Below are 24,382 nucleotides of genomic sequence, written 5' to 3' on the forward strand. Positions count from 1 at the left end.
GGTCAACTCCCTTGCCTAATGACGCAGGCAGACATAACGCTGCAAATGGACTCCTTCCAAATGATTTACCTGCAGGTACCCCCCTTGGCACCCTCTCTAACATGCTCACTGAAACCCTCTTCAAAATATGTCTCGTATTATATTAGTTTTGCTATGTTTATTGGCTTTGCCAAAACCTTGATACAAGTGCACTTGATAAGCAAAAATTTAATTAATTTTCTCTGAAATGTGTGTGTTTGTTTGTGTGCCAGTGTTCCAGTGTGTGTGTGTGTGTGTGCGTGGGAGGAATCTAGGACCAAAGGAAGGTGCTGTGTGTTGAGGAAAGGCAGTGGAGAAATAGGGTGGCTAGAAGCACGTGCCACATAGCGGCATCACTTGGTGAAATAAATAGACTTGTTCATAGGGCAAACTTTTCCCAAGTTGAATTACATTGGAATGCGGCCAGAGATAAATTTACAAGAATTCAACAGAAAATTTCTCATAACATTTTCTGCTATTTACTTTGATCAGGGGAATATATACATGCTTAAATTTATCTATGGCATGATTTTCGTGTAATCATTTCTCAGTTTTTGGCCAATTTCAAGTAAATATCCCCTTAATAACTTCTCTCTGTCTCCCTTGACATTTATGACTTTTCAATTTCAATTAAAAACCAAAAGTCAAATGTTTTCTATTCTCCTCCACCTTCTGTCATCATTCTTGCCCCGGCACTATTTACTTAGCTCTGGTATGACACTTTTTGTAATTTATGCCAGCCAGGAAAGGAAATTGGAAACAAAAGTCGGGTCTGCAGAATGACTTGAACTCAAACAACTCATCTGAATTGATGGATTGGTTTCTTTTTTAATAAATTATTAAAACAATAGTGAAGAAGGGCAACCGTCTTCTCTCTCTCTCTATATCTCGCTGTGTGTCTGAATGGAATGGAATGAAATGGATCGACCAGGTGTAATGGGAAAAGTTAATGTTTACTCACCACGCCCTCGCCAATGTGATGTACAGTGCAGGGCACATGGGCGGTGGCACCAATCTGTGTGGTCACCACCGTTGAGTTCTCGGTGCCAAAGTACATTGGCGTACCGAACATATTATCAGAGCCGCCAGTGCCATCAAAGCGATGAATTCCAGCATCTAGATGATTCTCAACTGGCTCGGACTTGTGCATGGGTACGGGATATGGCCCAGCTGTGTCTTTGGCCTGAATGCGGGAATGCGAATGCGATTGGTGCTGATGCTGGAGAGGTGGCTCCTGGTTCTGCTCCTGCTGCCGTTTGTCATCGATCAAATTGTTTGAATCGAAGCTAGTTATGCTGCTACCGCTACTGCTGCTGCTCCTGCTACCCTCTGGTGCTGTGAGAGCGGCCACTGAGGCGCCCACCAAGCTCGAGCCGGGTGACATAATTAAATTTTGATTTATATGGCCGCCGCTGTGTACTGTGGACGATGGCGCCATTGTTGAATCTGGTGCTGCTGCTCCTCCTACTCCTCCTCCAGCTATATTGGCTCCTGCTGCCATCGTTGTTGTCGTTGTTGATGTTGCTGCTCCTACCGCTGCTGTTTGTGTTGCTCCTGTAAGAAGGATGAGAAGAGGGAGAAGGTATGACATTTTAAAATGTGTTAATATATGCGCAGTCGGTCGATTCGTTGTTGGGCTTTTCTGTCAATGGCGCCGCCGCAACAGTTTGTCGTACAAACAATAACAGCATGAAGTCAATTAATTTCAATGTTGCGTATACGTAATATACGGATTTTCATTAGCCCTACCGACTCTACTCACAGTGTTGACGCGGCTCAAAACCTGAAGAAATTTGCATAATATGAAGTAAAGTTAATATAGCTGCAGATGGCAGGCTAATTACACCATCTTTTGCTTCTCTTCTCTCTCTCTTATTCTCTTTTTACATAATTTTAATGAATCAGCACAAAACAAAAAGCCGCAGTCGAAAGAATAACAAATTGCGATGAAAAACAATATTTATAAAAAATGTATATGTATTTCACAAAAGTATTCTCCAACAACAACCAATTGAAAAGATCAAGAAGCAGCAGTGAACTCTGCTCTGGCGAATTCCTCAAGTGTTTTCTTATACATAATTGGGGGAAAAAAAAAGTTTAAGTCAAGATAAATTTGGCAAATTGTTCCAGGAATCTCTGTGAAAACAAATTTCACTTTTAATGAGGAACTCGCAAAAATTAAAATGGTAAACTGTTAACTTTTTCTTGGTTGTTCTTTCAGAAGGTAGACAGGTTAGCCTTGTAATAAATTTATTGCCAATACATACAAAGCAAACTCTATCGTCTTTCAATAGAATGCACAATGTATGTGCCAAGGCCGAGTTGGTTTGGAAGTCATTCTTTTGACCTAATTTTTGTTCAACTATCTAATTGACTAATGACTGAACATTGATTAAAGAACGCTTAGCAATGAAAAGAATATTTTGCTTACCCCCCTTCGAAACACTTAATCAAATTGAAAAGCAATGCCTGTGAGTCCTTATGCTACTTCATGCCTGCCCAAAAGCTAAACAACACAAGAATTCGACTACGGAAGGGATAGCTCTCTGTTAGAGTAGGCCTCCATGGGAGAGGACCACCCATTGGTTTACAATTTATCTAGCTCTATGTATTTGCAAATGTTTGTTCAAATACAAATCGAGTTTGCCACCATTTGGCATTGGTTTTTATTCTATTTGCTTGAAAACGTATTTCCATTAACCCAAAACCGCATTACACGTTTCGGTTTTTGGGGGCTTCATTTGCTATTGGCCATGTGGCTCTGGCTGCCAAATTTGCTTACCATTTCAATTGGGCCGGGCCAAACATAATACTAATATTTTACAATTAGACATAATTGCATTTGGCAAACGCAAATATGTGTGTGTGTGTGGACTCTCGGTTGGGCGGACGGCTATAGGTGTATATATAAGTTGAACTTGTGTGTGTGTGTGAGTGTGTCTGTGTCAAGTTTTGCATTTGTTATTTTATTATTGTCCACATGTATAAATCCACAGGAGGCTAAAACAATGAATATTTCAAAATGTTGCAACAATTGATGATTGAATTTTGTTTTGGCATTCAAGCACAAAACTAATTAGTTTGAATTAGAATTTATGGAATGGCATTCAATTAACACTTTGCTAAGTTGTTGTCCAAGTCATTTCAATTGCATTTGTTCATTAGGGAAGTCAAGTCTTTAGCTTAAGGCAGTGTGAAGCAGAGTTGAGCAACATTTACATTCACGAAATGGTATTAAAGTCGGACATTTTAATGATAATCAAGGCAATTATATGAATTAAGAAAATATCTAGAAAGACTTGCCTTCATAAAGTTGTTTCTAATATTAAAGACCCTAGAAGAATGAATGGCCGAGTCAATCGAAATTCCTAAATCATTCAGATATCAATTTTTTGAGTTCAAGAATTATTTCCAAAAACTAAAAATTTTAGACTACTTAAATTCTTTGTCATCTTGTCAACTGACTTGTTTCTCCACATACTTCAAGAATGTAATAAAAATGTCTCTCATTTGTTGTCATCTCTAAGAGATTAATCTTTCTTGTTTTCTAAGCAGCTAAAAGGATTTGCATAGATATTATGACCAATTAACAAGTGATTTCTGTTGTCTTAAGGACAATGGCAGTAATAAGATTTCCCACATAATTAAATAGACTATTTGCTTAGCAAATTAATCATGCCGCAGGGACTCAAGGCTCATGTTTAAAGAGTTAAATTGAAAGTAAATATTTTTGGCTTTTTTCAATCACAGTGTGCAATTTGCAAATGCAGCCACCTTAAGAGCTTCGAAAAGTGTTTCCTCAGGATGTGCAGCATCTTCTTGTCATTTGTTAAACCTGTGAAACTATTTCACATTTGCGGTCACGCATTGTTGTGGCTGGTTCGAAGTTTCGAATCGAAGGAGTCCCAGCAAAGTCAGCAATAGCTGAAGCATGAGCACCTACGCACAAACAGCAAACAAACAAGCCAGGCTAAGACCGACCATTGTCACGGGGCTCTACGATACGAGAGGGAGACACACTCTGAAACTCTGAAAGAGTCGTGGCATTTTCGTCACGTTCGCACGTGACTGCTTGCAACATTCGATGGACGACTGTGTGGAATCGTTTTGGTTGGCTGGTCTATGCTTGGTCGCATGGCAGACCGCAGAAACAGCTTACAAACTGCGGCAAATTTGCATTCTTTCGCAGCGTCGACTTTGTAATTGAATTTTTCACAGCATGTTGATGCTACACTCAGTTCTGTACTGTCCTGTTCCGTTCTGCTCTGTTCTGTTCTTTTCCTATTGCTCAACTTGTTGTTGCCAAAGCCGTTGATGCTGCTGCTCCAGTTGTTTTTGTTTTTGCTGTTGTTGCTGCGGCTGACTTTGGAATTACAAAATGCTGCGCATTGTCAACGCAACGCGCAGAAAAAGCGAAGCTTTTGCCACAGCCACAAACATTTTGCAGCAGCATCAGCACATTTCGGATTTTCAACTTTCGTTGGCAAAACATTTGCAATTTCGTGTGCGTTCAAACTAAACTTTCATAGGATGCCTTGCATCCCTCAGCCACACACTCTTCCCCGTATCCGACTTCTCCTTCTTCACTCGTGCAGTACTATCTCTCTTTCGGATTTCTCTAGCTGCCTCCACGACATTTTAATCAAAAGTTCTCGCTCTGCTGTTGCATGCTGCGTGTCCCTCCCCCATTTGCCAAACCCCATTTTCATTTAATATCAATGATTTCTCATATATTTGTTAGTGTGTGTGTGCATGTGTGTGTGTTTGGTGTAATGGGTGTGCGTGTGTATATGGGTTTTCCCTCTGACTGTTGTTGAATATTTATTTATGCTGCGTATGACATCATCAGCCTTGGCGTTAATTAAGTTGGCTAACATGGCGTATGCGTGATGAATCTTAACTGAAACGCAAAGTCATAAGATTTCTCAATCTGGCTAAGTTACCTACCACATTTCGCAAGGCCAAATGAGTGATTGAAAGTTTATTTCATTGAACTCTCTTTTCCTCTCTCCCTTCTCTCTCCTGTCTCCTATCTTGCTGGATATTTATTATATACAATTTAATGGCTCTGATTATCACCAAAATTTATTGTCAATTTTATTTCAACAACATTTCTCAGTGTCATATACGTAAATATAGCATATAATTTTCTATTCTATGGCCAGCAATTAAATAAATGGTTGTAAATCTAATAGAACGCGACTAAAGTGTTTCTACAACAATTGCTCCATTATGATAATTATTTTGCCACAAAACTGAGCAAATGACATCCTGTGCTCTTACTCCAGCTCCCTCTCTCTCTCTCTAGTTGCTTGGCTCTTTCGTCCTCTTCTGCTCTGCCCTGCTCTCATTAATTTCATTTGATTTTATATATTTTATATAACAAACATTATGTGCATAAATTTCTCTAATTAAAATACAAATATATGTGGCATGTACATTTCCGCCAGGATTCGCCCTTTACCCGCCCCACTTTGCCCCTCCCTTTGGCCCACTTTAGCATAATTTATTCCGCTTGGCTAACTAAATTTGCGGTTTTCTGTTTATTTAAAGGGACACAGAGAAAAAGAAAGGAAGAAAGAAACAAAAAAACAATTGACACAAATTTTATGTGCGAGTTTTTTTATTTATGTGTGACAATAGGGGCAAGGACAAAATGTATAAAGTTTTTAATTAAATGTGTGAAATTTATCAATTGGAAAGAGACAGAATGCAAGAGAGGAAAAGTAAGAGATAGAGAGAGACAGTGCTAGAGAATAATAAAATTATCTGTTTCTTTCTTTTTTTTGCTATTTTTAGCCCCATGCTAAAACTCAAATTTCAACTCAAATTCAAAACTCAAAGTAAAGTGAAGTGAAGCGTTTCGCTTCTTCGCTAAAGTTTTCGCTGTTCATTACAAAACTTTTACGTTCTTCGTCCATTTAGCCCCCTCGCCACCAGTTGCTCCCCTCGCTCAGCTCGACATTTCTGTTTTTATTGCAAATATTGTTACAGCTAAATGTTTGCATTTGACACTTGGCGGTAATTTTGTGTAAATGCGTCAACTGGCCTCTGGCCATAAGAACCAAAAACTCGGTAAAATGAACTTTTTGGCTCTTTCACAATTTAATTGAAAGATGAAAATGAAAATGGAAATGGCCCACGCATGTTCGTTGGCATTGACTTGACTCTGTCAATAGCCATCTCTTACTCTCTTACACACTTACATACATATACATTTACAAAATGGCCGCCTCTTAGTTTCCGTTTTGCGTTTGCGTCAGACATTTAACTTTTGCGACTGTCATAATTTTTATTGCAACGTTAACATTAACAACAATAGCGGCAAAAGGCGGCACACACAAGTGTAAAATCAGATAAGTTGTTGTGCCACACTCGCGCGACTATTTGCCATTTATTTTCCAATAAAGCTCTACCTCCCCCTTTCAGTTGAGACCTCCTGCCGTGCTCGATGGTGGGCGTGGCCATCATTAAATGCCCTAACTGCTAGCCAAAAAACCCAAGTTCACCAAGCCATAGACATTCCAAGTGCCAAACTCGCGATGACTTTAACTTACAAAAGAGCCACAAAAGCGAGTAAGTCTATGTGAGAGACAGCGAAAGAGACAGAGACAGAGACAGAGAGAGAGAGAGAGAGAGAGAATAGGAGTCAGTGAGTGTGAGAGACAGCTAGTATCCCCCTCATAAAATGGCATTAAGAGCAAAAGTAAAGTGCCTATTTAAGTTGAGTCATAAAATTGGCTTTCTATCCTGGTCTCCCGAAAAACTCGCAAGCTCCGCTAATAGGCACAATGCTTAGGACTTCAGACAGAGTGGCAAGAGGCTTCTAGATGAGACTACGGCACCAGCATTGTAATTTTTTATTTATTTTTATTTCAATTCGTGTCTAAGTATTCAACTTGGGGTTTACACTCACATACAATATGCCAGCGAATTGGCGAGGGTCATTCAATGACTAACAAGAGACAAAAGAGAAGGGCTAAAAATAAGTTATCTCACCCATGCCCCAACAAAGCAGCATTTAATAAATATAATTTCTGTTAAAAAGGTAACCAAATGAAGAATAATTTAAGTTTGTATTCTTTCGACCGATGTCTCTCTCTCCCTCTCACTCAGCCATTTAAATGAAGAAAATCCAATCATCTTTCCCAGTCCCATGTCTGGCATACATGTAAGTTTGTCTAGACGAATAAAGAGTTAAGCAGTCAAAAGCCACCTTAAAAAACTTGGAGTATAAGTGCTTAAGTGTTGCCTACTTTTTTGGGTAAGTGCGTGTGTGCCTGTCTACTTTTAGAATGACCCTCGTATTAATGTGTATCTCAAGTTCGAGGCTTGCATTTCATATGTTTGCCTCAAGTCAGACAACTTAATGAAATTTCATTCGGCCAGCCAATTCATCATCACTCAATTTCTATATTTAGTTGTTGCTTTTGTCTGCAGTGTGTCCTGGGTATTAGATTTGGCACGGATTTTTTTCTCATTTTTTGTTATCAATAAATTATGACCTGTTCATTGTCGGCTCAAAGGCGCAAAAAGCAAATGCGCAAAAGGAAAAAACAAAAAATAAAACAAACACGAAACGAGAACGAGAACATTCATAAATTATGCCTACAAAATAAATAAGGTACAAATATGCTTTAGCCGGGTTTTCGTTCGGTTGTTTTTTTTTGTTCGTTTTTCGTATCCAATGCCAAAAGCCATTGAGCTTCGAAGTCTGTCTGTGTATCTGGTGCTTTATAGTATATATGTAGGTATGTAGTGGGTAGGTAAATATAAAAAGGAGCATAAGTTAAGAGGGGGGTAGCCATCCTGAGAGCATCCCAAGCTCGAATCCTGAACCTAATGAAGATTTATCTTTAAAGTGAGCCGCATTACCCCGCAAGGTTAGATGGGTATATGCCAAATTGCAGGCACGTGCGAATTAGAATAGATGAAATGCCAGTTAAAACAGTTCCTACACCTCTCCACCTTCACCTCTCTCTAGACCCATCATTCAGTATCTACAATTTTCATTCTTCAGCTCGCGGTCTGTCTGTTTGTCTCTATGCTTGCGTAGTCCCTTAGTCCATGCTTGAGTAAGCACTTTGAATAGTCCTGCAAAACGACTACAATAAATGTTTAGTATCTGGCAACGGGAATGCCAAATACCAAATGCTGTATACTGCGGCACACTGAACATACGAATGGCGAATGTCAGGCCCAAGTACATAAAATTAAATTGTCAACTTCCTACCAAGAGTCGCCAAAGCAGCCAACTCGAACCATCAACAAAAATTCGTATACAACCAAATACTGGACCAAAGTGGCCCCGGCATCAAAGCGAAAATATTATTAAAAGCCAAAATAAAACAGCAACAAAAATATACGTATATGTACGTTGTATATATAAGCTCAAAGGACGTCAAGGAGCAGGACCGCAATAGGAAATCAAGTTTTCGGTTATTTTTTTTCACTTTTTTTGATTTTCCCCCGCTTTTTCGTTTTGGCAGTCCACTTAATTCAGGCGTCCCAGACACACTTGACATTTTGTATACAAAAAATTTAACAAAAATGAAAGAGGAAGGGGGAGGGAAAAAACACATAGCCGTGCCCGGCAGCATCCGATATAAACCGCTTGCGCCGGATGTGGCAAATTTGGTGGCTCTCTCGTTATTTTCTCTTGCTTTCTTTTCCTTTTTTTTTTTTTGAAAGGACATAAGACATAATCAAAATTGGGGTTTAGCTTAGCTTTTGATTCGGTTAGCCAGGGCAAACGGGTATTATGAATCCGAAATCGAGTTTGTTACTAGGGTGCAACTTTGTTATGATTGTTGTTTCGATTCCAGGCACTTTTTAGGTTTAGAAATCGAAACATCTTTGTTGACATTGTACCTTAAACAAAGAGATGATATTTAGATTTTGAATTGTCTAAACTAGAAACACTCGCTAGAAAATTGACTTAAAATGGAGAGTAATTTGGATAGTGACAAGCAATATCTAGATGGTCTATCTGAAATATCAAAGTGGATTGCAAAAATCCAATAGACAATGAAGATGATATCTGAATTGCAGAGAATTCAACTTCGACATATGAAAGGCCTCATTTGCTTGGGTGGTGGTCTGGTCACTCTCTTGATTCAATGTCAAAGGCTATGTGACAAGGACACTTTATTCAAAAGAAATAGAAGTCATTAAGTCCAGCTATTGAGGGCATTGAGTTATCGGTGGCAACTGCATGGAACCTTTCATGTTTCATACCTTAGCATACTTCAGCACTTGACTGGTTGGCAGGTGGGGATTCCGAAGTATAGAGCAATGGGGGCACACAGCACACCCAGTTAATGCCCTTGACGTCGTCTATTTAAGTTCAATTTATTTGCGGCCAGCTGACAGAGGCAGAGAAAGAGAGAGACGAAGTGGACATGGCAGAGACGAATGCCGTTGATCGATTCGTTTGGCAAAGCCGCCGCACAAGCGTATATATCCTTTATATATCCTTGGCGTTGACGTTGACTTTGACGCCGAGATTGGGCAAATCTCGGGATGCCTTTTATGTTCGTCTATTTTATTTTTTGTATTTGTATTTTCTTTCTTTCCGTTTTTTTATATATGTTTGTATGTAAGTGTGTGATGGGTTTTTTTTTTCTGTTGAATGTTTTTCTGTTGAACTGTCACATTTGTCCCTTATCCATTTTATGCCGTTGACATTTTTCACTAAGCCCAAATAGAAAATGGCTTAGACCAAACCGTCCAACCATCCGACCGACCCATCACCATAAAAGGATGTCCGCAATGATGATGTTTCGAATTTAAAAGTGTTTAGTTGATTTGCCCCTTGACCATTATGGGCCCCAAAGAAATGGAGGAAAAAGGAATAAAATGAACCAAAATTAAATGAAATGAGATTTGCGGCACTGAAAGTATTTGCCTTATCAACCTTTTTCCGAAAATTCTATAATTTAATTCTTGCACACACAGTTTGAGGCAATTAAAATGTAATTGTGCCACAGATTGATTCTTGCGGTTGCCCCGATACCAAATGGCAAGGATACTGAATGTCTTTCACTTAAACCGCAATTCAGCTCACAAATCATTCTAGGTGAGAAGAGTTTATGAAGTCCATCGTAATGATGATGATTGTTTTCTTTCAAAGCATAAGCCATAATTGTACGAGTGTTAAAAGCAGTTTCTTCAAGTAGACGAAATTGAATTTCCCCGGACTAATAATGCACAACGGGAATGAACACACTCACACACCCACACACCCAAACACACTTACATATATACTAACCCCGAAAATTGACTCTCACTGATCAACTCTGTGGAAATGCAATCGAGGGAAAACTGAAAACTGTGTCAGTGGGCGGACATCTGTTTCGCCCACATATTGCAGGTAACCGCAGCTTTTGCTTATCCAAGGACAGGAGTTCAAAGGGGATGGATTGAGGAATGCAAAAGGAGTGGGGTCGAGAGGCAAGTTGCCAAGTTGATTTCGAGTGTTTGTTTATTGCATAATACACGCACGATTAAGTTGTTACGGCTAATGGAAATGTAATCTATCCTACGCAAATGTAAATTGACAGAGATGCAAACTTTTCAAGAGTATCTGGAGCAAGTGTGTGTGTGTATGTATACATTTATGGCATACTGTACGATTATGGCTTAAGTTTGGTTTCAATCAAATGCCAACGTGCAACACTAAGCAACACATAAGCAGCTGTATATGATTTAAATACCCTTTAAAACAGAAACAAAGCTTCATTGTTTGTTACGATTTGTCAGGATGACTCATTCAAGAGGTTTCTCTTTGTGTTACGCGTCATATATGCAACAACACTGTCATTCAATAATCAATTGAAAATCAATCAATTCCTGCCGCCTTTCTACCTTTTAGTTTCTTTCCCTGGCAAAAGTCATGTGATCCTCCTTTTTCTTATATTTTGACAATTAACAAAAATTATAGAAGATAAAGTTAATATATCATTAGATTTGAGAAATAGGAAGCATAATTTTACTCCAATGAAAGAACTTCCACAATGTAAGGAGAATATTCTTCGCTCTCTCTTAAAGAGCTTAAGCATTAAAAACGCTTAATAGACACTTCAATTTGCTTAGCTACTAATATATTTTGAAACTTCTTAAGCTTAGAAGGAATTCAATTGTTCAGGAGGAAACTTTTGTTTGCCTAATAGCCTGTTTTTCACACAAAAAGGTATTGAATTGCATGATTAAGGGTGTTTTGTAGTCGTTGTCTTGGCACCTGCATGGAATTCTCGGTTTATTTCGTACATTGGCCATGGCAACAAATGGAAAATAATGTTGAACATGGTTGAAAAGTTTATACCCACAATATATATAAGCGAAAAGTTTCACTTACTTCACTCACTCAATGTACACAAACACACATACAGACACTCACCTCGTGATGCACCTTCCTTCTCACACGTACGTGTGTGTGTGCATTGAGTTTTCTGTGTACTTTTCCACTTATTATTTAAACAAATTGACTTTAATTCTACTGCAAAAGCAAAGGAAAACAGGCAACAGAAACAGGCGACTGCTTGCACTTTGCATGATTTCCGGCTATTAAAAACAGACGATTGCAGCCAACTCGTAGTAGGACTCTTAGAATGGCCTAATGAAACTGTTGAGCACGGCTGACAGAATGAATGGCTGACAGTCTGAACGGCTGGCAGGTGGACTTGGACTAACTGGCACGCGAATGCCAGGCTGCCAGTTGCAAGTAGCAAGTTGCAAGTTGCAGTTGCTGTTGTGTATGTATTTGTTAATATTTATGTCCGAGTCTATGTTTTCGTGTCGGACAAACATTCTGTGAACCAGACAAGCTAATTGCATTCGAGTGCGGAAGTTGATGTCGGCATTGTTGTTGCTGCAGTAATCAATTGTGCCACAGGTAAAAGTTGCTTTTAATTGAGTTTAGTTTATGTTAACACAAATTCGAAAGGAAATCATACTAACTCTAGCCAGTCTGGTCCTTGTCATTTCGTCTAATGTATGCTTGCTCACATAAAGGGATTTTGTGTGTGTGTGTTTGTGTTGCAATTCCACTTGCATTGTGTTGTGTGTGCGTAGCAAGATCTGCATAGAATTTGCCTTTGACTAAAGCAACAATGGAACGAACGGATGACCAGTTGATTGAATTGCATTTTGAATCAGTATTGAATATATATTGAAATTAAATCTGTGCTTGCAATAAATTATGCTTATTAATTTTATGAAATTCTCCATTGAAATTGATGAGAAACTTATCATAGTTTATTAAAGTTGTGTGTGTGTGGGTGTGGGGTGTGTTTATATGCTTGATGTGAGGGGTAAGTTGGTCAGACAAGTTAGTTTTTCACAATATTCTCCGACAGCTGACAACAAGCAAGTTGCTCTAAGCGAGTTAAGAAACAAAAGTTTTCCACTTTCAAGTTTATTGCCCACGCCCACTTCTTTAAGCATTCGATTTGTGTATATACCATGCAAATATAGAAAGCAGAGATGCTAGAGTAAAGAGAGAGAAAGCCAAAGAGTAAGAGAGAAAGCCACAAAATGTTTGAAAAAATTAATTTTATTTTAAGATTTACTTCTTTGAAATTCTATTTGCGTGAGAGATGGATGTGTTTTTTTTTTTTGGGTTTTTGTGTTTTGCTGGTCGCGTGGCATAAATTTCCACATATTTCCCTATGATGGTGGCTGGCTGCTGCTGTTGGCATTTTGGCAAAAATCTGCGTAAGGCCAAAAAGCAGGAAATATTCAATCTATGTGGCATGCAAAGTGTGAGAGACACACAGGCAGACAGACAGACGGGACATATGGACGGACAGATAGGGAGCCAAGTGTCTTCAGTCTGAGTCTCTTAGCTCATTGTTAAAGCAAAGTCAAGTGAATAAATGCAAAGCAGAGCAAATGAGCAGGATTGTTGAGTGCTCGGCAATGTCTTAGAACGAGTGTTGGAAGGGGGGGGGGACTGTGTGTGTCTGTGGTATGTGCCTCCCTTTGGCAAGATACTTTTACAATACTCGGTTAACAGTATCTAATGGCAGATTTTTTTCTTGCTATATTGTTTTTTCTGTCTTTTTCGTTGTGCCGCACTCTTTGCTGTCATCATCATCATACTGTGCCTGTGCCTTGTGCTTCGTGCTTCTTGTCTTTCGCTTTTACTTTTCCTCTTTCGGTTTGGTATTGCTGCTTCTTGCGCCTTTGCCTTTGCCTTTGTTGACAGTATCATTAGGCGATGGCTTGAGGGGACGCCATGTTAACCGTTATCATTTGTCCTTGAGTTGGTTCAAGTTGGCTGTGCGTGTAAGTATCTACATATATATGTGTACTCCCTCTATATACTCTATATGTATATACATGTGGCTGAAACTCAAATCGCGTAAATTGTAGCTCCCCCCGCTCCATTGGCAAACAAAAAATGAAAAAAACCGAGAAGATTAAAGGCAACAATAACAAGAAATAACACAGAAACAACAGCCAGGCCGCAATGTCTTATTCGTTTTTCCTAATTTTTTCATTCGCTTTCTTTTTCTGCTTAGCCCAGCAGCCGGCATATTTTATCTTATAATTTGTGCGTTTCCTTTCGTTGTTTCGGTTTTCCATCGTTCTTGTATTTTCTTTTTTTTCTGTTGGTTGTTTCCAATGAAATTTAAGCCCAGCCACTCAGCTATAAATTATCCTTGTAGTCGGCACTTTTGTTCAAACATAAATATTTGCATACTTTCAGGCGGGGGCAACTTTAATTTTCAATACGTTTCAACTCATAATCATTCTGCTGAACCGCAGTGACTTCTACTTTTTCCCACTCACTCTCAATAAACAGTTGCGTCACCCACTTGAAATTTTGTTTCAATGCCAATAATTTTGACAGCAATTTTCATAAATTAGCCTGGCCCCAGAGCCTTGGGCCAAAACCACCATCTGCCATTCTTCTCCACTTTTGTGTCAACTACTTCAACTGTAATCTAAATTGTGACGCAAGGACACAGTTCCTCCCCAAACTCACGCACTCCGTTACATATTTTGGTCCATGTTGAATTTACTGTAGTTTCAACTTAAATTTATGGCAAACAAGGGTTAAAGCCGCCATTGCTTGTTAAAAGTGAAAATTATCATGGTAATTAACCAACATCCATGCATGTGTGTGTGTGTGTGTGTTGCTGTGTGTGCGTCATTAGCTTCAGGCTCTTTTACGTGGCCCATAAATATATAATTTAATACTAAGCCCTTTCTCCTTGCCCTCTCTTTGCCATTTCAACCGCTATCAACGAAATCTACAGCCAAAAACTTTCAGTTTATTTTGAATTGACCCAAAAAATGATTATGTTAGTCGATAACTGCGAGGTTAGTTTCATTAGATATGTCTACCATTTTCATTTTATGCATTAAAGGCTTAAGGATTTAAGCTTGAAGACATTTTGCTAGAATTTTCTCTGCTTAATTATTTAATAAGTCTGATTTCGGCAGACTGACAAGACGTTAAACATATTTAATTCTATAAGTATCTTTAGCTGATATACAGTGAAACCTCGATATAACGAATCTGAGGGGGATCGCAAAATTATTCGTTATATCTATTGATTCGCTATAGGTACTGAAATGTAAGACCTTAGTCCTTTCAAGGGACTTAACAAAAAATTCGTTATATTGGGTTTTTCGTTATAACGAAGTTCGTTATATCGAGGTTTCACTGTATTTTTAATTCTTCTCTCAAAATTAAAGAAATTAAAAAGGACTCGACTATTGATGCAAATCAAATTAATATATGTACATATATATATAAACATATATGTATATATCGAATTCTTATTGACTACAAGAAACAGACAAACAGATTCTATGAATAATTAAAAAGTGGAAACGAATCTGCCAATAAAGGGATAGAAGAGAGATGGCGGAAGTTTATTCAGTTCTAATTAAATTTTATGGCTTTTTTCTGATAGTTTTTATGGGTTGATGGCTTTTAAAGTACCTAAAGAGAGAGTTTTTGCTAAGGCAATGCCTCTTTAATCAGGACATTATCAGGACCCTTAGCATTTCCTTTCATTCTAGCTATTTTGAAAAGCTCTGATAATGCATTGAATTCTTATTTACTTTTACGGAAGCCATCAAAAAACCTCGCTAAGCCGACGCAATTTGCCATTTAATTGAAACGTATGGCACATCCCTCGCTTTTAGTGGCGCATTTATTTACTAGCTAACATCGTTTGCCCACCAGAAACCCAGTGGACAACTGGTGGGTGGTGGCGGTGGTGGTGGTGTTGGCCTTGACAACTAAGCACCGCAGAAGGCAGTGAGAAACTGTCCAGTAATTTGCGCCGCCGACTCTTTGCCGTGCTTGGAAAATTAATTACCGCATCATGGTGCTACGCTAATGCCTCAAAAGTCATGTCTAACTTTCTGCGCTCATGCTAGGAGGGCCAACTAAAAAGTTTCTAATTACGACCATGAAAACGGCTGGTGGTTTGGCGGTTGTTTTTTTTTTTTTTTTTTGTTCCCCTCGTTTTATTAGGTTAACATGGTAGCGCGCTTTCGTTTTGGTGTTTAAGTTTTTAATAACATTTGGTGAGGTGAGGCTGCATGGAGATGGCAGACTATAGAATGTGAGGTGGGAGTTGGGAGCTGGGAGCTGGAGGTCGCGGAGCCTTAGGTAAGGCATGTTAATACAGCTGGCAGCTGGAATGGAAGCCATGTAAATTGTAATTACACTTAAAACCATAATCCAGCTTTATGCTTAAAGCTCGCGCCTCTGTTAAATGGGCGTTGTCGAAAAGACGCATGAAAGGACTCTTCTGCCCAAGCCCAAAGTCCTGTGCATGAACAGCTTATACTGACTGTCTGTCTCAGAATACGGAATAATATTTGATTAAATTTTAACGAAAAATAACCCACACACACACACACACAAATACAAGTCTTTAAAGTGTTTATAAATATTGCGGCTAATTCATGTTAACCAGTTTAAAAATCCAATTGAAAAGAATTCTAATCATGGCACACATTGAGCAACTTTCCACAATTTCAACTCACAAGACACAAAAAGAGTAATCAACTCAACTGAAAGAACTTCAATTTAAGCAACAACTGAATGCGAATGATGATGATAATGTTGATGGTGGATGTGGCTGAGGATGAGGACGAGGATGCACTGTAGCAACATTTCCATTTGCTAAAGACAAAGTATTTGCCATATGTCTCTTGTGATGTTTGCTGAGGTCTAAGCATAATTCCAATTTTGCAAAAAGTACAAAACATGCCATACTTTATCTTGATGACTGCTGTTGTTTGGTGTTACGCACAAGTTGAAGGAGTCGAGAGTAGAAATAGCGGAGGATAGGGTATGGTAGAGGAATCCAACGTTTGCCGTCGCCATTTCGCCTTTGCATTTTGGCGTCAATGTGCTCGTTGGCATTTAAAAAGCAGACAGTTTGCTCTAGTTGCCTCGACGCGCAATTACTTACACACACACACACACACACACACCCAGAGGGAGGGGAACATATCCTCAAAGGAAGTTTAAGACAAACCCAAACCGAATGTATGTATGTGTATGTGTGCCTCTTTCTGCATATTTCTGGCAAAAGTTACAACTTTTTCTTGCTGCTTTCTGCCTGTCTTGAAAGAAGAAAGAAAGTTTTCACTTGAAATTCAAGCAATTGCTTTTGAAAAGTTTCAATTTCGCAGCTAGACAGTTGTGAGCCAACTCTCTGTCATTTTTGCTAGGCAAATTTTTAAGACACGCCGACGACTACAACTTTTCGTAATGAAATTGTGTCAGTGGGATTTCCTTTCGATTCAAATTTATCCCATCTAACCAGTCCTCTATCCTTCCAAACATCTGTCCTTTTGTCCCTAATGCGGTAGCGACAAAATCAAGTGCTCACTTGAGTCGAATTAATTGGCCAAAAAAAAGAAAAACAAACAGGACAAAAACAACAATTTTCATTTCACTCTAGTGGCCCTTTGCCATAGTCCATTTCATTACAACTTCAAATAGAGTAATATTTAAACTTGAACTAGGTATAATAATTCTCAAGGTGTCTGTCTGTGTGTATGTGCGAAGCCTTTTCTTTTTCGGGTACTTGTCAAACTTTTGGCTCGTTAGTCGGTCCAATGTTCAAGTGGGCCAACTATCTGATAATGCGCTCTCAATACGAATGAGATGATGCTGATGATGAGCATAAGGATGACCATGATGATGGGCAACTTTTGTCTGCCTTGCTGGAAAGTTTGAACAAACACAAGAAATGGAGAAACGACTGGCAGGTGATGGCGTTGGGAGATTGGGAGAGAGAGCGGGCGAGGCGAGGCGAACGCGCTTCACTTGAAAGGTAAATCAGAAAATCATTTGCATCTACTTGGGTCCATTGAAGTGCCTGTCAGCAGCATCAATGGCCAAAGGAGTATAGGTATGTAGATACTCCCATATATCTACCTATCCTGTCTTTAATAGCTTTGCATGAGTCGGCTAAAAAAAAAACACAGAATAGAGAACACAAAAAATGCAAAATGAAATATATATAGAAAGTAACTTATACCGTTTTGGTGATTCTCGGATTTTTGCATCGGCAAAAACCAAAAGTGAGAAGTGGGCAAATTATAAATGCAGACAGCAGGCACTGGCAAAAATAAGGAAAGATCACGCACACACACATACAATGAGAGAGAGAGAGATAGAGGGAAGGAGCGGGTAGGGGGGCAAAGTGCAACTGAAAACTGTCTGAGTGTTCCAGTTGGCAGGCGAATCCTTTGAATTATGTAATATTTACGTGCTTTCAGCGCCCAAAGTGCAGTGTGTGTCTGTCCAAAACATACATATGTAAGTATGTAATAGTGTGCGTCTATGACCGTGTGTGTGAGTGTGTGTGTGTGTGGGACCATTAGTTTTTGTGCTGATTATTATGGCCAGGCCAAGGCAGGGGCATTGCATTTGTAACAGGTGAGCTTTATGGCTCTCTTACCGCTGCAGCACATATGCCTGGGTGGGCTTCCTCTGTCTCCCCCACATGTTGGTATTAAATTATGCTTGCCAACGCGCTTACATCCTTCTCCAACATCTCCACCTTCTGCCTTCCCTTCTGCCTCTGCCACATGTAGGCCTTGACCCGGACATGGGCAGGAATACGGACACGGACACGGACACCGACACCGACACGTAGACGGAGACGATGTGTGAGCTCAACTGCCTTAACTTTATTTAAAATTATGATGCTTGCCATGAAGAAATATTGTTGAAAGGTTGCGCATGCCATTTTGTTTACTTCCCCTTTCTGAACATTTCATTTCCATTTCGCTCAGCTTAAAACTGCATTGGCGTTTAATGAATATGAATTTTGCATGTCTGTCAATCAATTGGCTCGATCTCACTTCTCTGCCCTCCAATTTATTCATTCCACAACAAAAACGGCTTTAGATCCCTCTGGCACTTCACAGAGCAAAAGTCTGCGAGATATGCTCCCAATTGGTTGTCCAATTAACCCGTTTTTCCCGCAATTGGCCAACTTATGTATGGCCACTGTGCAGCGTGAATGGAATTTAATCTTCCTGTTTTTTATTTTTGCTCTTTCACTGCAATTTCACAATGTACAACTAACTAAAAAACATACACACAATGAATACGAATGTCTCTCCAAGGCAAAGAGGGTGAGAAAGTCAGACAAAAAGCAGATACTCCCAAAGCTGGGCAGACTTTTTTATGCTCAGCACATGTGACTATTCCACATGGCGGGCATGAAATTGTCATGCTCTACTAACTGCAACTGCCACTGCCACTGCAACTGCAACTGGAACTGCAATTGCGATGGCAATTGCACATGGAACTACTGCAACTTTAACTAGAACCAGCTGCCAAATGGCCTTTCATATTCTTCCCATGCAATGTCAAATGTTGTTCTCATAGATGGAAAATAATCAAACTTGTAACTGAATACCTATCTGGATTTATCCAACAATTAAGTTGGTTAAAATTAGTCAATATCTCTGTAAAATATATCTGATTAGGTAAGAAAATGAATCTCTATAAAAAATACTTTTAAAAATCCAAGAAGTATAGAACTTAGACAAAATTACTTTGATATAACTTTCTTCTAAGAAATGGATGCTAAGTATTTGAAAAATAAGGCTTAAAGCACTACAAACTTTAAAAAAATTTTAGATTTGGCTTATAAATCATTTATGAAATCATAGTTAGAAATAACCAAAGCAAGCAATTAGTTTAGCTTTGTTTCAAAAAGTGAGGCGAAAATATATAATTAAAATTTTAGAGAACAAATTTGGCAATTAGGCAATATTTTTAATTAAAATTCGCATAATAAAATTTCAACAAAATGAATTTCTAATCTAAACAAAAAGTTGTAAAGGAAAATAATAAAACCCAATTTCTATATAGAAAACCGGGTTAAATAAAAATATCCAAAAATATGCTAAATTCAATTATTTATTTATTTATACAAAATAAAAACAAAAACATCGATGTGAACTTTTTAAACGTAAAATGCATTCAATTCTAATTTTAAATTTAAAACACAATTACATCATATTAAATTTTAACTCTTGTTAGAAAATTGGTTAACGAAATTGGCCACAATCGATAGGAATATTTAGTATATAAATATAAATGAGTTAAATGTTTCAGTTCTTATGCAAAATATATTGAAAAACAACAAACAAAAAAAGAAATTTTTGCTTCCTTTTAGACACTTTTTCATCAGTTCTTAAGGAAATGAAGTCTTACTTAGCTGTCTGTCGATAAAATATCAAATTCGTAAGAGTATAAAATTGTCATTATAGTCAAAGACAGCTTAACCCCTTAGCCATCAATTCATATTTATTTATTCTTATTTTGCAAGCAAAAAGCATAACAAAAAAAAAAAAATGAGAGAAAATTTCAAATATTTGTCAATGGCATAAACATCTTTGAATCTGGTAGATTTATATTCTCTGCCTGCACCTGTTTTGAATTTACCATATATCCATCTATATGTAACCCTTCCCTCTCCCCTCGCTCTGCATTCTGTCTCTGTTAGTATTTTTTCGGTTACATTATGCAAATGTTTGCATCCATTGAGCTGCAGATTTAGTTTGGTAGGAATGGAGCACAGAAAAAAAAAAACCAAATGCATTTTGTGTGTGTGTGTGTGTGTGTGTTTGTGTGTGTATATTTTGGCCTTCAAATCCCTGAGCCCTGAGCCCTGACATGCACAGCAGGCATAAATATTGATTTATATACATAGATATATGGATGTAGATATATCCATATAGTATATGGAAGACCAGGTCGGTTCATATGCCTTCTGTAGTTTGGCTAAATATTAATGCGCTCTAAATAAAAAGGGGCATGCACAGCAGAAATTGTTTTTCATTTAAGAACTAAGCTCCTCGTATTTTTCTATTTTCCACATGTTTTTTATGCTTGTTCTGTAAATTTTTCATTACAACATTGACAGTGACAGCTGGAGAGTGTCTCTCCTTGTCCCTTTCATTCAGTTTCTATATGTTTTGTGCCTGTGCGACGACAATTCTGTGTCATTGTTAGCCCAAAAGGCAGACAGAACCAGAACCAGCAGCAGCAGCAGCAGTAACAGCAAGCATAACGTGTGTGGCATGCAACATGCAACAATGCTTGTGCTACATAGATGATGTGCCAGAAATAGAGGGGAAAGTGAGTGAGAGAGTAGCCTGAGGTCCGACGGGTGCAAGGGCGTTTTACTCGATGTTTGCGTTTTTGTTATACACAGACAGTTGGCCCTTTGGGCACACGCACAAATGTTACCCAACACCAGAGGCAACAGAAGGAGCAGGAGACGCAGCAGCAAGTGCTCCAGATCCTTAGATCCACTTGAGAGCATTTGTGTAACGGTGGCACGACAATCATCTGTCTTCATTGCTCTCGGAACAAAATGCCCCATCGATATGGCGTTTTTATTTGTCTCTATGATTTTGGCGCCATTGTTCCATCAATACACTGCAAATAAAATCTTTCTCCTTTATTACTAATTAACTTATATTGGAAATTCTCAAAAAAAAATTGACTATTTTGTCAAGTAGTTGTGAAAAATTGAGTTTCCTTGCTTATTAAAATATCTATTATTAATAGAATGTCCAACCTTTAGTAATAATTTACCATCTTTATTGATGATGCTTGAATGGCTTTTGGTATTGATAAGAAGAAGAAGATGTATAGTAGGGGTGTTCAGAAAAGGCCATTAGATTGCGTCCTGTGGGGAATTCATAATCTATTTGTTATTCACACCAATTTTTCTTTTCGTTTGGGTTAGGTCAATGCAAGTTTATTGTTGAATAAATAAAAAAACAGTTAAAGTTTTTAAAGAAAAAGGTAAGTAAAGAAATGGTGAAAATATATGTAATTAAGGAATTGGAAAACATAAATAATGAGCCTTCTAAGTATTACAAGGAATTTCCGCTTACTGAGTTACTGCTAAAACTTAAAAACTATTTGATATAAATTACTTTTTTTGATTGGTTTCTAAGGTAATACCAATAAAATTCGATTTGCGTTTAAAAGCAGTTAAGACCAAGACAACTCACTACAAATTATTGCCAGAAACGAGGAAAAAGCACAAGAATTAGTTGGGGATATCAGAATAATGCTTTCGACTAGAATTGAATTCTTCAGCTTGAGAATGACTTTGGCATAACTTAGTCATAAGAAAATTCTACTAATTGCTGGGATAAACAACATTTTTAGTTCTAAGAAAGGTTTCTTATTAGTTAATCGATCTATTGGATATTTTAAACCCTTCCACAAAAATTCCATCAGGCATATTTATATCAGAAATAGGATTCTTTATTTTTGGGGGAAAATTGAGATATAGACACATCTAATGTTTTTTCGCTGTGTCTGCGCATTTATTCCCACTCTGCGATTCAGGGCAATTTCTGGCTTTGTTGATTGCTTGACAAATTGCCAACAGCGTTGACTGGGGAAATCGATGGGGCGGTTAGCGGAGAGGGGGGAACGATGCTGATGGCGTTTAAGTGAGAGTTGTAGACAAGTGTTTCTGTTACTGTTGCTGTTGTCAAGCATTGACAGGTGATGCACGATTTCCCCGCTGCCAATGTCCCTGACCTGACCTGGATGATTGTCTGTCTATCTGTCTGTCTGTCCGTCTGACTGTCGCTCAGTCTGTCAACAGGCAAGCAAAGCTACAAAATTTACGATTCCAATTTCGCATTGTGGTTACTTTATGCTTTTGATGCATACATTTATTTACAGGTATGTAGATAGATGGCCTAGGCATGTGAGTGTGAGTGTGAGTGTGTGTGAGTGGGTGTTTCAAATTTACGTAATATTAATTTGCCATATTCATTATAAATATGTATCGAGAGAGATATTCACACACATTTTGCTGACAATTTCTTCTCATATGCAGATTACATTTCGCTTTAATTCAATTACGCGAAATGAGAGAAGAGAGGCGAATAACCACAATGAAAATTTGATATGCCATAATTGCCATGAATATGAAATTGTACATTTTACATATAACTTTGTATCAGAGAGAAATACGGATGTATGTACATATGTACATATATCTAGGTGTGTATGTAGGCTTTGCAAAAAGTGAGCAAGTTTTTCATGCCACAAAATGTGCCGGCGTGTGAGGGGGGGGCCTGTGAGTGTTGTGTGTTGTATATTTACCACAAATGCCGCATGCCGCAATGTAGGCTATAATAAAAATAAGTGCTGTTGGTTTTTGCACACGGCCAAGGACACAGCCGTGCTTGATGCGAAATAATCCACTTGATGCCGGCATGTTGTAGGCTAAATGATGTTGATGCTGCTCCTCTTTTTGTTGTTGCACTCCTTGCTGTTGTTGTTGTTGCTGTTGTTGTTGTCGCTGTGGCACTCTTAAATCAATTGATCAACGTTTTAATTGAATTCTTTTGTCATTGCATTTACATTTGACAGTTTCAGTTGCTTTTCACACATTTTTCCTACAAATTAATTTAAATGTTGCTGCTCTGTTGATTGTTTACTCTTGCCATACACGGCTCACACATACACATACACACAGAAATAGCTATTTATATATCAATTTTTCCGCTTAATTAATAGCCACATATACAAATTGTAACTTGCATAATTAATATTATTATTATTTTTGTTAAGTCACATTTAAAACAATTCACTTTTCCAGTAGTCATACACTAAATATTTGATATTTGGTCAGCATCATTTGTCAGCCATATGCCCAAGCTATGAGCTTGTAACTCTCATTTTGTTTCAATCACATGTTCTACACATTAAGTATACGCCGCATTGGCAGCTCTTTGGGCTGTTTTTCGCGGTGGTCACATAAACGCATTAGCAGGCCAGGCAAGTTCAATTTAGTTCAAGTTAGATCAGTTTAGACGCCGCCGACATTGGACAGCGACGGAGACGACGACAACACGTTCCCGCTGTGGTCACAAATTAACTGACTGCGTGGCATCAAAGGATATGGCAAGCAAGCGGCCAACTCGAAACGAAATACAACGGAACAAAAAACAAACGCACACACACCGAGAACGGGCATTAAAAAACGAAGCAGCAGCGCTCCAACTTGTTAGACAGGCCAGAGAAAATGTTCGGGGACGCGTTTTCTGACTGTTTACTTAACGCTTTGGCAAGCGACTGCCATGACCAGGACACGATGCCAAGCTACGACGAGTGGCAAAAGGAGGCATGACCAGCCCACAGTCTGCATCAAACGATTTGCTCTCTGGTTAAGTCACTCTCTCTCTCTTTCTGTCTCTCTCGTTTTATGGCAAGTCACTTGAGGCGGCTTGAACTGCGTGTTAAATTGGTCCATGGGGAAAAAGGGTTGGTAAGTTGGTCAACCCGCTAAACCAAATTCAGAAAGCAAAACTCAAAGTTGAAGAAAAACAAACTATTGTTACATTAAGCATTTTTCGGATATTTAAAATATAAATAAAAAAAACTTTTAATTTGAAGATATAATTTACTAAGATATTCGGAATATCATTTAATATTTCAGATCATCTAAGTATATCATACATTGAGCTATCATAACATCTGTGTGCATGTTTGGTCGTGTTTTGTAGTTGCTATAAACAGCTGTTACCATTTTTATAGCACATTTTACTCTCTCTCTCACTCTCTCTGTCGTTTGCTTGTGCGCATTCATGCAATGCTCTGAGAAGGTTCTCAGTGCGTCGTGCATTTTGCAGACAGCCGACTAAAGGAACTGACACGAAGTCTCATTCGCTTCGTGTTAGCAGCTCTCGAAATAAAACCGCTTAAATTTGGGTTATTGTGCTGAAATTAGTTAAGGTCTAAGTTTTCGGATGGCCCAAACTAGCTGGCACAACTTTCCATTTCGCTGCCCTTTTTTCTTTCACCCATTTCTCTTGGTTT

General features: G+C 38.5%; 1 protein-coding gene across 2 annotated transcripts in view; it reads right to left on the reverse strand.

Moving 5' to 3' along the window:
- dpr13 (defective proboscis extension response 13) overlaps window positions 1-23,619 on the reverse strand; it is a 41,733-nt gene extending 18,114 nt beyond the window's left edge. For both annotated transcript variants that reach the window (XM_068290197.1, XM_068290196.1), the window contains exons 1-2: window positions 22,664-23,619; window positions 980-1,572 (exon numbers count right to left, since the gene is read on the reverse strand). In XM_068290197.1, coding sequence (XP_068146298.1) covers window positions 980-1,572; window positions 22,664-22,778 — 708 coding nt within the window. In that variant the 5' untranslated portion in view covers window positions 22,779-23,619. The remainder of the gene's footprint in view (window positions 1-979; window positions 1,573-22,663) is intronic.
- Window positions 23,620-24,382: the final 763 nt, after the last annotated feature.

The sequence above is a fragment of the Drosophila tropicalis genome, unplaced genomic scaffold, assembly GCF_018151085.1.
Source record: "Drosophila tropicalis isolate 14030-0801.00 unplaced genomic scaffold, ASM1815108v1 contig_593, whole genome shotgun sequence".
NCBI classification, from domain to species: domain Eukaryota; kingdom Metazoa; phylum Arthropoda; class Insecta; order Diptera; family Drosophilidae; genus Drosophila; species Drosophila tropicalis.